This window comes from Stegodyphus dumicola, chromosome 10, assembly GCF_044657685.1.
Source record: "Stegodyphus dumicola isolate Sdum_Otavi_A_Nest chromosome 10, ASM4465768v1".
NCBI classification, from domain to species: Eukaryota; Metazoa; Arthropoda; class Arachnida; order Araneae; family Eresidae; genus Stegodyphus; species Stegodyphus dumicola.
In genome coordinates this window covers 18,438,616-18,455,390 of record NC_140777.1, presented here as the reverse complement: position 1 = coordinate 18,455,390, position 16,775 = coordinate 18,438,616, and the positions used below count along the sequence as shown (strand labels likewise).

At 32.9% G+C, this 16,775-nt stretch overlaps 3 protein-coding genes across 14 annotated transcripts in view; 2 read left to right on the top strand and 1 right to left on the bottom strand.

The window, feature by feature from the left end:
- The window catches only part of LOC118181685 (uncharacterized), a 293,765-nt gene that overhangs the window by 266,776 nt on the left and 10,214 nt on the right, over positions 1–16,775 (top strand). The gene's annotated exons all lie outside the window — the stretch shown is intronic.
- On the top strand, positions 2,444–5,004 carry LOC118181684 (chloride intracellular channel exl-1-like). Its single transcript, XM_035350873.2, has one exon. The coding sequence runs from the start codon at positions 2,744–2,746 to the stop codon at positions 3,476–3,478; it is 735 nt and encodes a 244-aa protein (XP_035206764.1). The 5' UTR covers positions 2,444–2,743; the 3' UTR covers positions 3,479–5,004.
- Positions 8,137–16,775, bottom strand: part of f (espin protein forked) — a 487,643-nt gene continuing 479,004 nt past the window's right edge. For all 8 annotated transcript variants that reach the window (XM_085824686.1, XM_085824685.1, XM_085824684.1 and 5 more), the window contains 2 exons: positions 14,900–14,994; positions 8,137–9,802 (listed from right to left, as the gene is read on the bottom strand). In XM_085824686.1, coding sequence (XP_085680812.1) covers positions 9,586–9,802; positions 14,900–14,994 — 312 coding nt within the window. In that variant the 3' untranslated portion in view covers positions 8,137–9,585. The remainder of the gene's footprint in view (positions 9,803–14,899; positions 14,995–16,775) is intronic.

Here is a 16,775-nt window from a genome sequence, read left to right as displayed (position 1 = left end):
ACCAGTGTAATTTGTTGTACAAGAAAAATTTTTTTAGCCCCTATTGATACATTCGATTTCGGGTTGATATATATCGGAAGACAAAAAGTCAAGGCATAAAGTGAGAGTGTCATTCTGAAATATAACCAAGAAAATAGTACTTATTCATCCTATTTTAGGAAGCTTTGAAATTTCAGGGCCATACCCGTAGCGCTTCTAGGTTCATAAAAACAAAAGCAAAATAGAAGGAAACAAGCGATATTTGTGCTAATATCAGTACTACCAATATAGAAAAATAACATACGAAAATAAAATAAACATGGAAGGTCTAAAGGAAAGAAATAAACTGGTTTATATTTCATACCCGTTTTTAATTATTAAACCATAAAATCGATATTTGAATATCGATATTTTATTCGATAAGAATGTAAATATATTTCAAAATTTATATCATTATCGATATTTGAAATTATTGTTACAACTCACCAGAAAAAAATGGTACCTTTTGATTTATACGAATACCTCACATATGTTTAAATAAAGATGGATATACACGCTATATTCAACCGTCATTTCACTGGTCGGTGTTACTTGTATATAAGATCCCCCCCGCCCCCTCATAAACGTTTTTATTATTTATAAAATACTTTTTTTATTCTTCTTATTTTTTTATTCTGATTTCTATGCGCTGTAAAGGAGTCATGCAACTTTTTTTAGCCAATTCACAAAACACTCAATTAAAATATCTGAATATTTAATGAAACTGAAATATCATGAACGTTGTAGACATTAAAACATTTGAATACATCGTAAATTTTTATAACCATTACTTTAATTGTTAAATTGTACGCAGAAAGTATTTCAGTTGTAAGTCGTAAAACTGAATAGGGAATAGTTCAAGAAAAAAGAAGTTAATAATAAAAAAGTTGTTTTAAGAAACATAGGAAAATGAATGTTTAAAAAATAAGATCAGGAATAAGAAATCGTTTTAAAATAAGAAGTTGGCATAATAAATTGTTTCAAAAGAATTCTCGGACAAATATATGTTAAGATTTTCAGCAACGCTGGCCTCGATTCTAATTTCCGTAATTCAGTAAATTGCGGTGATAATTAATTCTAGAAAAAGAAACAATTATTTTTGAATAATTAAGTGCAGAAATTTAAACGAAAACTTTAAAATATATTTTACCGTCAAGGTATGAAAGCCGAAGTTCTATAGAATACCTAGGCATTTTATAGAATGCCGAAAACTGGCCGGCAATGTATGGAACGATTAACATTTCATACCTTTTTAGGCATGTATAATGCCAAATGATAAACCCGCAAATATGGAAATACGTTTCCGTTTCTTTTCGAATATCCATACATTCATACTCAATTGATAAATTTAATACATCCATACATTTAATACATTCATACACAATCCGTAAATTTAATACTTCCATTCCATACATTTAATACATTCATTCCATACACTTTCATACATTGTTACTTTAGTAAGAAAAGCATAAATTTTGTTTTATATAACTTTTATTCAAAATATGTAAAGAAAAATTAAAGTTTTTAATGGCACTCTTTCACTATTTCAAAATAACATTTGTATTTTCGAGGAATGCACGTCTTTTAAATAAATAATAACCTTATGACTTTTATTTTAAAAAGTCTCAAGGTTATTATTTATTTAAACAATAAAATAATAACTCTCTTAAATAATAACCCTATGACTTTTTTTCATATTTTGTTTACCCGAGCGGTTAAGGCAGCTGAATATTGGTAGTCCGACCTGAATTGTGTTCAAACTCAGGCGAACAGGCTGGCTGCATGTTTGGTTTTCGTGGTTTTCCCCATGCATTACGTGAATACGAGGCCGTTTCTCTCAAAAAATACCCCACGAAGGCATTACTTCTCTTAATTAGATAGCTTTCGAGCGGTTGCCATATTCAAATAACCTAACCTAACTAACATCTGTGATTCTGTAGAATGCCTAGGTATTGCATACAATGCCTAGGAAAAATATGCAATGATTCTGTGATTTTGTATTTTCCCTAGAGTCATCAGGAATTCTATGAAATGCCTAGGTATTATATATAGTGCTGGCATTTCATACATGCCGGTAACACATATAATTTCAAGGGCTCTTTCGTCAGGCGTAACATATTACTTTTCATTCAAACACACATTGTACTGCTTTCAAAAATTTTGTTGAACACCATTTAAAACGCTGACGCTACTTTATGGCTTCAGCAACAACATAAGACCCGGATATGCAATTCTTTCTACAACAGCCTACTTCTTCTCGTCGTAATTCAGTTTATCCATTTAACTTGTTTTCCCTAGCTTCTCGCCATACGGCGACAACAGTGAAAAGAGATGGGATATTTCACGTGAAGCTTGTCTCGAAATAACCGAAAAAAACTTCAGGAGTTGAGGAGAGAGAAGAGATTACAGTGCCAAGAAGATATTTTTGGCTTTTGAGCACCGAAGATCAGCCCGCGAAGGATTGTGGGTAACCGAACGTGTCTGATGGTATCTTCGTTTGTTGCCTGTGATCCTTGAACAGCTGTGTTGCAGTGGTCTGGTTGAAAGAAAAGGTGTCCAACTTGTCTGAAGTTGAAAACGGCATCTCTTTCAGATGGTTGGATTACTTCCGATTTTTCAAAATAGTAAATGAGTGGAAGTGTGCAGATTATTTCCTTTTACGAAACTTTCCCCGAAGGAATCATTTAGTTCTTTGCAAAGTTGTTCGATCTAGGTTTTTTGTACAATGAGTTCGCCGCAAGAACTCATTCTTTTTGTGAAAGCCGGTGATGATGGTAAACGTTACGGCGCATGTCCGTTCTGTCAAAGATTGTTCATGATCTTGCTCATTAAATCTTCCCAAAATTTACTGCAGTTCAAAGTGGCAACAGTTAACTTGGCTAAACCACCTGACATGTTTCGGAAGTTGACTCTGAGACGGGTGCCTGCGCTGATCCACGCCGATACGGCCCTCGACAACATCGACGAGCTTATCCAGTACCTGGACGAGGCTTTCCCTACGCAAAATCTCCAGTATGAGAATGCGGAGGCTGACAAATGTTGCAAAGACGTGTTCCAGAAGTTTTGCTTTTATGTGAAGGACGTCTCGAAGGATGCTTCCCAGTTGGAATCCGAACTGCGCAAAATTGATACCTACCTTGGAACGATCGAAACGAAATTTTTGTGTGCAAATCATTTAACACATTTAGACTGTGAGCTTCTGCCCAAGCTTCACCAAGTCAGAGTAGCTGCAAAGTATTTAAAAAACTTCGAAATCTCACCGAAATTGGTAAATATGTGGAGGTATTTAGGTGGTGCATATGCTGAGGACACTTTCAAGCAAGCTTGTCCTTCCGATCAAGAAATAATAGTTCACTGGGCAGATAAACCGGAAACGCCGAATTTGTCAATGGAAGAAAGGGCAAGACTGGCTAGGGAGGAACCGAAGTTTTCGTTTGACGTGCCTATAATATTAAAATAATTTTCTTCGCTGTCTCCTAATAAAATACCGCATTTCCTCACGTATTTTACTAATTTTTGTCCAAAAATCGGAAGAAGAAAATAATGCGAATCATTTAATTTCCAAATGACGCTTTTATAGTAAGAACGTAGCAAACGTAACGTTCGTGGTAAACTGGAGGTAGCCATCACAACGTTATTTCTTTGGAAAAAAAAAAAAAAACTTAACATTCTAATAAGAATATATAGTAATATTAAAATTTAAGATATCATTTCTACTTCTCTGTAATTTGAATCTCACCGGTTATTATTGTATCTGCTACTCCTTAGGCCTCAAGTCATTCATAAATAAGTGCAGAAGGGGAATGTGCACCCGACTCGGCAAAATCATTGGTTGAATATCAGTTCGTGTTTGTTTCACTGTGATGGATCGGTTCTTGTATTAAGCTGACATAATGTTCAGCAGTTAAAAAGGAAAGATTCTGCGTGACCTTCGCAGGTAGCCTGCGAGGTTTCGCTTTCATGTTGTTAATAAAACGAAAGAAATCACTAAGTGGACAAATCCATTTTTTTTTTTTTTAATTTAGAGTAACTCGTTATGTGAACACACTGATGAAGGGGGAAATAATGCAAATATTTAAAAAATTTTCAAAAACCTGCCGTTAGAAACTTTGGAGAGAAATACATGTTGAAATACGGTATGTTATTTATATGATTAGTTTTAAGTATTTTGTTGGAGAAAGAAAAAATTGCTTTTCTTTCAGCTCGTAAAAATGCTTCAACTGAGAAAGAAAGCAATTTGCGTTTTCTGTGTTTCCGATGGGTCCAATATTCGGATCATAATAATTAAGTTGTAATTAACTTGCACTGAATACGAATCTGCTTTGAAACTGTGCACCTCTATGAATACGAAACCTTAACATTTCTGCTAAATGTAAAATATACGAAAATTTAACGGCAGTAACATGTCTAAATAACTTTCTGTTACATTTATGCATGTTTAATAATTATAGTTCTGATAATTAATTCAATCAAATTAAATTATCAATTATTAAATGTAATATCAAATGTGTGAAATATCAGTTTTGCTAATGTAAACTTTCTCACAGATAATTTGATATAGTAATTATAATTTTAGTTTAGCTACATTTAATTAAATGATTATAGAAAAAAAAAATAATGTTATTTTGCTTTAAATGTTTTTTTGTTGGATTATTCTTATATGCCCATGGATTACTATTGGTAGGGAATTTTCTTAATGATGAATTTGAAGATTCAGTTAGAAAATATTATTTTTAATAACCTAATGCAGAATAAAGTACACTTCGGTCATTATGGTTGGTTACCAATTTGCAGACGAAAGGAAACTGGAGGATGAATGTTTGTTAACTGGACATTCGAATTCTGTCATTGCAAAATTGATTATTTTATTTAATATTTTATGAATATCTGCATTTAAAAGGTGCACAAAGTTAAAAATGTCAACTGTCTTGTTTATAATTTTTTATGCTTTATTTATGCATTAAAAAAAATCTGACAATCTCATAAGGTTCTGAAATTTATCACATAATTACACTCGAAGAATTAATTTACGTTTCAAGTAATTGATACTTTTTAAGGCAATTAAGATAACTCATAATCGATGAAATCGCAGATTTTGCAATTTTTTTGCTAAAAATATGTTTTAATACCTCTACTCACTAAGAAGAAATTTTGAAACGATCTGACGAGATTAAATGGTGTAAAAAGGTTTTTAAAAATGTTGGCAATCCTTTAAATGTAACACCCACGTCGGGGTTTATTTTCTTTTACTTATTAATTGGCTCAATTATTTACTAAAAATTAATTAATTATTAATTTTTGAAATTAATTAATTACCAAATTATTTACTAAAAGTGCAGGACAACATGAGTGCACTTGTTTCGAAATATGTTCGAAAATTAACTGGTACATACTCGTGTATTTTTGAATGCAGTTTGTTTCTTTACAATAAATAATTTATATTTATAAGCGCCATCCATGTGCATCTAATTAGCTTATATAAATTACTGTAAAATGTACTTAGTGCTGCAGTACTGTGATATACTTTCTCAAAGAGGTGCGAAAGCGAAAAAGATTAATTTAATTAAATGTGATTGCAACTATCTACAAACTTTGTTTATGTGTGCAATCTGATTAATTTAAAATTAAGTTCAAAATTTTTTCCCCACTTTTTAAATTGCAGTCAAAGGCTATTAAGCGAAATGGCATTTTACGTCGAATCACTTAAATACGATGAATCATCTGTCAAATTGTTGCCACCAAATATTTTCGCCTGTATTATATTTAAAGGAACTAAATAATCAAGAATCTTCATGAATGTAAGTATGTTTCTCTCATTATGGAAAAACAACGGTACCTAGAGTCATCAAATGCTGAATAACAGAGTCCACCATACGAATATGGGTACTTGGAAGTCTGAATCTTGAATATGTTTTATTAACTCTTTCATAACGATTTCAAAGCGAACAGTGCCAATACACTGTACGGAATAAAAAATATTTTTATCTTTAGTGCGCGAGATTGTCTATCGGAAATTCTAAAGATATGCTATTTTCAAATATTTTTATTCCAAATGCTCTGGAAACATGTATGTGTTAGCAAATGGGGGGGGGGACGTGCTTTTGGGGCCTAATAAAATCTAAAAGCTAGGAGAAAAATAAATAAATAAAATTCGACAGCTTTCAGATTATATTTATTTATTTATTTTTACTCAGTTCAGAACATATATCAGAAAATATATCAGTTCAGAAAATATATGTATTTTGCCAGTCAAATGTGTTATGCTTGTTCCAAAACGGAATTATTTGTGATACATATGCGCAGGAAGAGGTAGCATAATGAAAGTGATCCAGTTCATGACTGTAGCATTATTGAAATTCAAGCTGAAACAAATATTAAATCTTTAATTTACTCTTAAATTCATAAAAAAAGGCAATTTATATATGAGAACAAAGGGTTAAAATAAGAGAAGAAATCACGTATTCTGTTTTGCAATTTTAAATAAAACGTTTTTGTGTCAATTCAAATTTCAAATCATACATTATGAAAGATTAATGTTATTTATATTGATTATAAATGTTTTAGAACAAATATCATAATTAATTTACTTAATAAAACTGTTCCGAACGTGTTTTACAAAACATAAACAGGGAAAGCAAAATTCCACTTACGTTTTATGATTCCTAATTACGTTTTAAAATTCACTGATATCCAAATAACACCTTATATTTTTAAACTAGTTCCTGAAGAAAATACCTTTTCTGAAACATTTGGTTATTTGAGTTTAAGAGAATTAGGAATTTCATTACCATAAATTTATTAATTGTTTAATAGATGGATAAGAAAATATGAAATATGTCCTGCAGATATAATGTATTTTTAGGTGTTTTCATTTTTTAAAACTTATACTTTTTTTACGTGGCATTTTTAATGCCAGAATTCGATGTAATTTTAAATACTGATAAAAATGGAAAAATACTGTATAAGCTAGACGAACATTGCAAATTTAATGTCAGTTTCACAAAAATAAATTTAAAAAAATTCTGAAAGCTTTCAGATTTTATATTACGCCCAAAAAGACTTTTTTAACGTTTTGTGTGTTACCTTTACTGATTAAATATCATGTTCTTTGCGCTTAAACAACGTAAAATTCAATTCAACAGCAGTATCACAAAACAGCATATCTATAGATTTTCCGATGCATATTCTCGAGTGCTGGAGATAAAATTTTTTTTTTTTTTTTCGCACAGTGTTACTCGCTTCGAAATCGTTGAGTTTCAAGTCAAAAAATTCGTTAAAGTTTCACCAAATTTGAAATACACAATAAAATATTTAAAAACAGCACATCTTTAGAATTTCCCATAGCCAGTCTGGCGTGCTAGAGATAAAAATCTCTTTTCCCTTACAATATTGCCATTGCTCGCTGTGAAATCGTTACGTTTGTTAATCAAAAATTCGTTAAAGTTTTACAGAATTTGAAACAGATAATAAAACAAATTTGAATTTCAAAATTCGGTCTTCCAATGTTCGGTTGGAGGACTACGTTATTCAAAATTTGATGGCCGTAGGTACCGTTGTTTTTTTCACAGTGCGAGAAATATTCATGCAGATTTCCATTATTTAGTTTCTTTAAATATAATACATAGCGATAATATTTGGTAGCAACACTTTGAAAAGTGAATCAACGCAGAAAGTAAAACGACGCAAAAAGCCGTTTCGAGACTGATAGCCCTTTAGGTCTGACTACCATTTGGGCTAATAAATAAATAAAATAAAAGTATATACTGTTGGTTCATACTTCTTATTACACTGTTTAGGGTTTTTTTCCTTGATGTAATTAACGTGATGACTCTTGAGTAAATTTATAACATTTTTGCTAAATAATTTATTTCTGATACGCGTTACTGTAATATAGCCCTGATTTTCTTTGCAACAGTTATTTTTACACGTTTTGAGAGTTAGCATGAACTAACAATATACAGCATTAATTAATAAGTTCTTTAAAAACATGATTTTAGCATATTTCCATAGATTATGGTATACAAATTGCGTGACCAAGAGCAGTATATCAAGATTTATGTGTAAAATGCGATTTTTGATTTAAATTCCAAAAATAATAAAAAAAAACAGACAACTTGATATTTTCAAGCAATTTATTGCATTTACAAAATACAAATTTGCATAAACAATTATGCTCAATTTGCTTTCAAATAAAGCTTCTGAGAATGTATATAGGTATGTAAAAAATGATAGAAAATATAACACAATTCGCTGTAAAAGATTTAAAAAAATCGAACAAGGACTTGCGAAAAGTAATCGTTAATTTTTCTAACATTAGAACCCGATCCAACACCTCAATAGATTTTTAAATATCTTACAATAAAACTCTTCACCAAAAGTATTTATTTTTACATTCGAGTGATAACCTCGAGGATAAGAAAATCTTGTTCGCCGTCTTATATCACCAAATTAGAAACAGCCATAGCAATATATTAAATTTTATATCGATTTATCGTTAACAGTATACTCAGAAAAATAAGTCTCATCGTAGTACTTTGAGCAAATCAGTAAAGTCCATCCTGTTCCGTGAATATCGATGATGATGAAGTAAGGAATTTCATCGATTCCACGCATATATTTCACTATAAAACATAAAAGGACTTTCACCAAACATAAAAAATAGTTCAATCGGGAGGTGACTTAGACAGTTATGACTCTGAATAGGGGGGCAGAGAAGTAAAATTATCTAAGTACGCAATAATTCCACTTCCTTTTTACATAATTTCTTATTTTTAATGCTCGAGTATTGTTTCAAATATTAAAAAAATACTTGCCCCGAATGTAAGTGCTTAAATATAATACAATACTTGTTTCTGCATTACATTAGTTTGTATCAAGAATATAACTTCTTCGTTTTAGGGTGTAAATTTCGTTTACGAGTAGAAAAAATCTTCTAAAAATAGTAATTTTTAAACTCTAGTTCAAAAATAAATTCATTTAAAACAAAGGAACTCTATAAATAAAAGTTTATATTATTATACAAGATATGGATTGTAATATAATACAAGCTAAAGCGGATACTTGGAATGTTTAGTGAGTGCTATACGGCATTATATGCCGAACATATTTGTATAGTTTGAAGGCAATGATAAAATACTAAATTCAGTTCTTAATTTAAAGTCTGTGATTTCCTAATTTCAAGTTATTTAAACGCTAACTATTTTGTGAAGTATTGATAGTTTCTGTTACAGTATAAGCATCATAATAAGACTATGACTGTAGGTTTCAAGAGTGTAACACATTTCAGTGATATGTGGACATCCTAATATTCACTGATCATTTTCAAGAATAAATCCCATTTGAATGCAGGAATCAGTAATGGAATCCCGATGTGAAGTTTCCGATGGTGATGGAACTTATTTCTCAAATATCGCTTGAAAACAAATCATTTAATCACTGGAATTCGTCATTTCTGGAACCGCTAAGTTCCAGACATTTGCACAGTTCTGTAAAACTATGTCTCACTTGAAGTTCATAGTTATAGTTCAAATTATCTAAGGAAAATGCCTAATTTTTTTAATGGACTGGTCATCGGAAAACGCTTTTTGTTTTCCTTAGTTGTTGCAGCCATGGGTTTGGAGGAATATCGTCAGTATCTTCGTGCTGGGGTTCCGTTTCCGAAGGTTTGTTTGCAGATTCCCGTGGAGGTTCTGGGCTTTTGGGCTGAGCCTCTACTGGAGGTCTTTCTGCGTGGGGAGGAATTTCTACAGTTTTGCCCACAGGCTGGGACATAGTTCGATGAATGCTGTAAGAAAAAGAGAAAATTCTAAAAACATTTCAAAATCATTTAATTTTAGCGTACATTTAATAGCATTTAGTATTTTACTGCTGGCTCATGTAGTCTCAGACTAATGGAGTACCAGGGCTGTAACTACCACCCTAGCAAGGGGCAGTGCTTCGAGCTTACGGCGCCCTGGAATGAGGGAAAAAAGTATATCGTTTTTTTTTACACTCATGTCCATAAATTAAGGATAATTCGGAGTCACGCGGAAATCAATTTCTTAAATAAATATATTACCTGTAAAATCACTACACACATCTTCAAGAATCATATGCAAATTTCAGGAAGTAACCAGATGACACCGATGGTACGTCACAATGACGAGAGTGTAAGAGAGTGATATATAAGGAATACAGGCAAAGAAGTAAAATTCTTCGCAGGCGCTTTATAAGCATTTCAGTGCAATAACCGAATAGTTATGACACAAAGGACGCATTTGGATGATTTTTTTATGTGGTAGAATTATCGGCCGTCTGGACTGTGGGCGTACCCAACTGGAAGTATCAGACGAACTTGGAATTGCCCAGAGTGTCATCTCCAGGCTTTGGCAACGATTCCAAGATGATGGTAATGTGAGTAGACGTTACAGCACAGGTCGCCCCAGAGTTACAACGCCGAATGAGGACCGGTCTTTGGCAGTTACTGCCAAAAGAAACAAGCGGAGCACAGCCTCAGACCTGTCTCGTCAGCTCTCTTGAGCCCCTGGTACGACAATTTCAAGGCAGGCCGTGTACAGACGCTTAGGACACATTGTTCTATATGCTCGTAGACCTGTCAGATGCGTTCCAATTACTGCAACTCACTGTCGCCTGCGGTTAGCCTGGAGTAGAGAGCATGCATTGTGGACACCGCAGCACTGGGCTTGTGTGATGTTTTCCGACGAGTCCAGGTTTAGCTTGCAGTTTGATTCTCGACGGACTTTCATGTGGAGAGCTCCAGGTACCCGTTACCACCAAGAAAACATCACTGAACGACACCGTTACGGTGGTGCAGGAGTGCTCGTTTGGAGTGGAATTATTCTAGGTTCCAGAACTGACCTGCATGTTCAAATTGGAACCATGACAAGCCAAATCTATCGGGACGTCATTCTGGAACAACATGTACGTTTGTTTCGGGGCGCCATAGGCGCACAATTTGTGTTTATGGATGACAACGCCCGTCCTCACCGTGCAAACATCGTAAGTGAATGCCTTTAATCGGAGGATATCACCCGTATGGACTGGCCAACATTCTCACCGGACTTGAAACCAATAGAGCACGTGTGGGACATGCTTGGCCGACGAGTTGCAGCCCGTCAATCTCCTCCTACATGTCTACCGGAACCTCGGAGAGCATTGCTTTTTGAGTGGTGTAATATCCCCGAAGATCAATCAGATCGATAATTTGATACTCAGCATTCCTATGCGTTGTACGGACTGTATTGCACCGTCTGGGAGACATACGATGTATTAACAATCATACCAACCACGTAATATCGGTTTTCTGTAAATAGGTTTTTTTTTAATTTGCTCCATGGAGAAAAAATCGATAATTTTTTGAATAATATCAAACATATAGCATCTTCTTTTGCTCTTTACCTTTTGTTTAATAAATAAGCTTTACAAATAAGTCAAATTTGTTTTGCTTCTAACTTTTCCTTTGCCTGATTTTGCATCATCCTTTATTTATGGACATGAGTGTATATTATGGATTTTATTTCAAGAAAGTGAAATATTATTCTTCGCAGATGCTTTATGCGCATTCGACAGTGTAAAAAGTATATATATATATATAAAAAATAAATAATGTGATATGTATAAGATTAAATTAACAACGGAAATTTCCCTTCTCAATTCTAAAAATAGTAACCTCTCCCTCTACTGCGTCATTTCGAGACTATTCCATGTCATATGATTCTTACGTAATTCTGATGATGTAAATGGAACTAAAATTTAGACAGCCAATGATAATTTTATAGCAACTATTAACTAGCCAATCAAAATGCATCGAAAACCAAAACTAACTCAGTCTGAATTAGGATTTCACCCTCGCACTTGCTTCCTACGCTTTGGCTTAGCTGGACTGCAGCCTGTCTGCTCCTACTTTCTCATTGCAAATTTACCTAAAATGTAAACTTTTCGGGATAGGCATATTTAATGTGCCAACTTGTTTGTGGCCGCAACATATCTGCTGAAATAAAAAATGAACATTTAATCTGCCTTCGCCTCCAATTACCTATCCATTATGGATCAACACTTCTATATACTACATATATCTGTAAATTTTTGACACAGTCGATACAAAATGCTTTTAAATTGAAAAATGTTTGTATATATATTAAGACAAACCATACAGTTCATACGCCTTGTTCGAAACAAAGATTTTTATAAACACATTTACAATCGTAAATTCATGGAGATGATAAAAATTCTAAAGCAAATAAGAAGTAAAGAAGTCTTTACTTTCTGTAAGTAGTTTCTCAAATAAAAGAACATTAATTTAACGGATTAATAAAACAACGCAAACATTTATGGTTATATTATATCCACGAGTTTTAAACCTTTATCGCTTATTTAGGTATGTTTAAAGTTTTAGATTAAAAAAACACTGGGGAATAATGGGGATGTTACAGAAAAAGGTGTCTGATAACTTTCATCTAAAATTAGTTTTATTGTTGGTGGCAGCATGCCAAGTCGGTTCCGGGATTGCTTCGATGGCAGAGTTTATTAAAAGAGTACTTCAGAGACTTTCCTCGTGTTTTAGAAGGGAAATATACGCTAACGCAGCACTTTTTAAAAGAAGATTTTGTACACTTTTAAGTAATTTATTATTATTAAAACAGAAACGTGGGGGGCAGGGAATCAAAGCAAAGATGAATACTATCTTCTAAGGACATCATCTCCCGCCGAAAGTAAAGCTGCCTTATTTCTTAAAAACGGTAATGTATCTCGTACAACTTTCCTTAGCTAGCTCTCACTGTGGGAACGTTAAAAGTTAGTGTTTTCTGAATTCAAATGGCAGTCAGTGGCGTAATTAGATGAGAGCGTTTCACCCCAGACGGCACATTTTTAGGGGCGACATTTTTTTTTTTCGCTTGCAACAGTATTTTATAGGGTCAGTCAGGTGGATCATCAAGGCAGGTAAAGAATAGTTAAACTCCAAATTGCCATACAGAATTAAATTGAGAAAAAAAAAAAAACGTTTTTACGTTAGGTAAAATATTTAAAGAAGTTACCACGTAATTTCAACAGCTATATACTTTTATTATACCTTTTTTTATTGAATCGAAACTTTTCCACGAAGATTACGAATATGAACTAAATTATGATCACGATGGTATTCATAAGAAGAATTCTCAGTTAAGAATGAAGGATTTCAGGGTGTTTTATTTCTGTTATTGCTAGAGACGTCGATATAGGAGCGTGAGCGGGCAGTCCTTTCGAATTTTGGCAATTTAATTCTAAAACACAATGTCCAGAATGAAGTTCCAAATATTGTAATACTAACGCGAACTTTCCTTTTCATTGCTGTAAGTGTTTTTAGCTGTGGGAAGCGTTTTAAGAAATCTTTTTATACTGTCTACATAACCATAACCGGAGCAGTCAAATAGACCTCTACAATGCCACGTGCGATCTTGCGAACAGAAAAAAGCAAAATAATAATATCATTTTAAAATGTTGGAACTTTTCTTAAAATGTCTTAAGAAAACAACGTTTTTCTTAAAAGGTAGAGTTTTAATTTATTTTGCTATCTGTCGTTTGGATATTTTTTTCAGTTATTTAGTTTGTAGAATAAAATTGTAAAACAAAAGGGGCGGCAAGTTCAGGAACCTCCTAAGGCGGCAAACTCAGAAACTGCCCAAGTCGGCAAAAGTTCTAGCTTCGCTACTGATGACGATGGACTCTGTAATAAATAATGAAAGTATAATAAACACAAAATCGAGTTTGTACTTTAATGTACATGCAAGTTATCGTCTGTTAGATGATATGTAGATTTCTGAATTAAACATTCATATCTGAATGTTCCATTTTTAATGCAAGTAATATTTTATAATCGTATATTTAATTATAAATTTACTAGCTGAAGTACCTGGCAGTGCCCAACTCCATTTAAGGAGATAGAAATAGTTTTTTCCGAAATCTCAAGTAAACAGTGATTTTATTTTGGTTCCAGACGAATTCTTCAAAACTTTCATTCGAATATAATCGTAGAACTTTGTGCAACTAACATGACACTATACAATGGTTTTAGTAAGAAATACCATTTGCTTTGTTATTGGGTTATGTCTCTTTTCGTAAATGAACTTTCCAAAAATCACAGCCCACTTTGGCCATTTCTTCACCAATTTTGAAATATTCGCGGAAAACCGATTGAGAGAGAAGTTAAATTCTGTTTTAAATGTTCTACACAGTCGCCCAGACGATACAGTGATTAAGACTGCGATACCAAGGGTCTGGGTTCGAATGTCGGGGAAGGCAAGGCTGTAACTGTCCGTCCCCTTCAAAGAAGGCAAAGGTGTTCACCTATTAGGTGCCTCCATAATAAAGTGACTACCAATTCTGGTCAAGCCAAAGTCAGCTGAGGACTCGCCATTGGAAAAAAAGGATGGTTCTACACAGTTCTGAAGAGTAAATTCACCATGTAATGGTTTTGAATAACTGCTTGTGTCTCTGTTGAATACACTTTGGAAACTGGAATTTGCTTTTAAAATATTGTTGTGTGGAATATGAAACATTCTTTGAATACATCAACTGAGGCGAATTACACTGAATATACATTTATTTGTGTACTGAATATGAATTTTTGAAAATCATTCGATAGCCTTTGATACCTTGGAATAAAGAAATGGAATTTCTTCTATAAATATCTGATGTAAAATGTTTCCTTATAGAATGATGGATTAATTAAAAAAATTTTATCCACTTTTCATTTATTAATTTCTCACTGTAGAAGAAAAAAAGAACAATCATAAAACTCTCACAAAATCTTTCTTTGTACTGTCGGAACCGGACCCGAGATTGTAATTTCTGACTCGAAGTGCTTAAGAATAACAACTTCGGATGTTACTATGGTGATACTCACCTCTGTGTCGTGACTGGACTGGTTGGTTCTTTTCGCTGTAGCAGTTGTCTTTTCCAAGGAGGAATAGCATTCAGTTTTTTCGCTTCCGCTTCCCTCTGTGAGGCAAAAAATGAATACTAGTTAATGACCAGATAAAACGTTTCGGATTCGACACGATTTACCAAATGACAGCTCAATAAAATAGTTTTGTTTAAAATTAAAGGAGTTGCCAATAAATATTTCTGAGAACGAATACAATGCTTTTGTTTTATGGATAGAAAATGAACATTTTTTCAAAGTACATATATCACTAAAAATTTCTTTTTCCTGTTATGTATTTTGCTATTTAAACAAGAACTTTTATTTTATTTTAATTCAGTTACAGAACACTTCGTCTTCCGACGGTATTTGATGGTAAAAAAATTAATGGCTATTTAAAAGTAATTAAACTCCATCTAAGAAAGTTTTGAACATAGATTTTTCAGTTACTGAGATCTTAGTTAACTGATGTAAAAAGAAGCACATATCTAAGAAATTTTAACAGACAGATGAATTGCTTTGTCCAAAAAGAATTTTCAGTGTTTCGAGATGAGACAGAAAGTGCGTCAGAAATAAAGAATAGACAGTAAATAAAGTTTAGCTGCATAAAGAAAGTCCTCCCCCCAAATAATTCTAAACTTTTAGTAATTTAATGTAAGAAAAACACTATAATCAATAGTTACAGGAAAGTAACCAACACTATACTCAGATGTTAACAAAGATTTCAGTAGTTAATGGGTATCATAATTACATTAATTATAGTTAAATCTTTATAGATTTTACTTTCTAACCACAATTTCCTACTCTTGAATATCCTAACCTCTTAGAGTATCTACGTAGGAAAATGTAATGAAAGCTCAATTCGGTTCATAAAATTAATTTGTTCCTGAAGAACTATAGCTATAATGCTTCCCCCGAAGAAGTGCATTAGCAAAAAGATTTTTCATTAATATACTTTCGAACTGTTATGCGTACTGTTCATAACTTACCTGAACATACCATTCGGATTACAAACAGCTTGATTCACGAACAAATTACCTGAACAAAATACGCCCTGGATGACGAACGAAGTTACGGAGATTCAAGTCGGCCACATACTCTTTTCAGAAACATACCACATGGGGCAACATTTTAGTGAAAGAAGACTTATTATGTCTCACATAAAATTGAAATGTGCTTAATACGAAGAAAAGATAAAAGAAGATGCCTTCCGAAATCATTTTATCTGACGTTTTTGTGTCAAGAGGTGCCTCACCAAATGATAAAATCTTCATTATCATTTGCCACTTATTTGGCTTCATACAGACACAAAATTACGTTTTTGCTTGTTTTTACTGTTTGGTAAATATTATATACAATATAAATTGCTTTCAAATTATTGATTTCAAACCCATTGCTTTCAAATAGCCGAATTTGTGGATTAAAGTTGAAAAATAAAATTTTACGTTTTGCCGACTGCCAACGGTTTGGCACGCGTGAGATAAAAATGCTTTATTTATTTTGAAGATTGTTGGCACTTCTCGCTTTCAAACCACCGAGCTTGTTAATTAAAAATTTGTTCAATTTGCGCAAACTGTGAAATTAATAAAAAAAATATAGACTCAGTGTTCAGATTTTATATTAAGCTCAAAAGGGCCGTTTTTTTTTAACGTTTAGTGTGTTACCGTTATTTATTAACTATCATGTTGTTCTAATTTGAATCATGAAATTCAATACAAAAGAAATATCCCAAAATATTTAAAAAAGTATATCTTTAGAATTTCCGATACCCAGTCTCGCGCGCTGGAGATATTTTTTTTTTTTTTTTTTTCGTATACTGTTGCTATTGCTCGCTTTGAAATCGTTGAGTTTGTTAAAC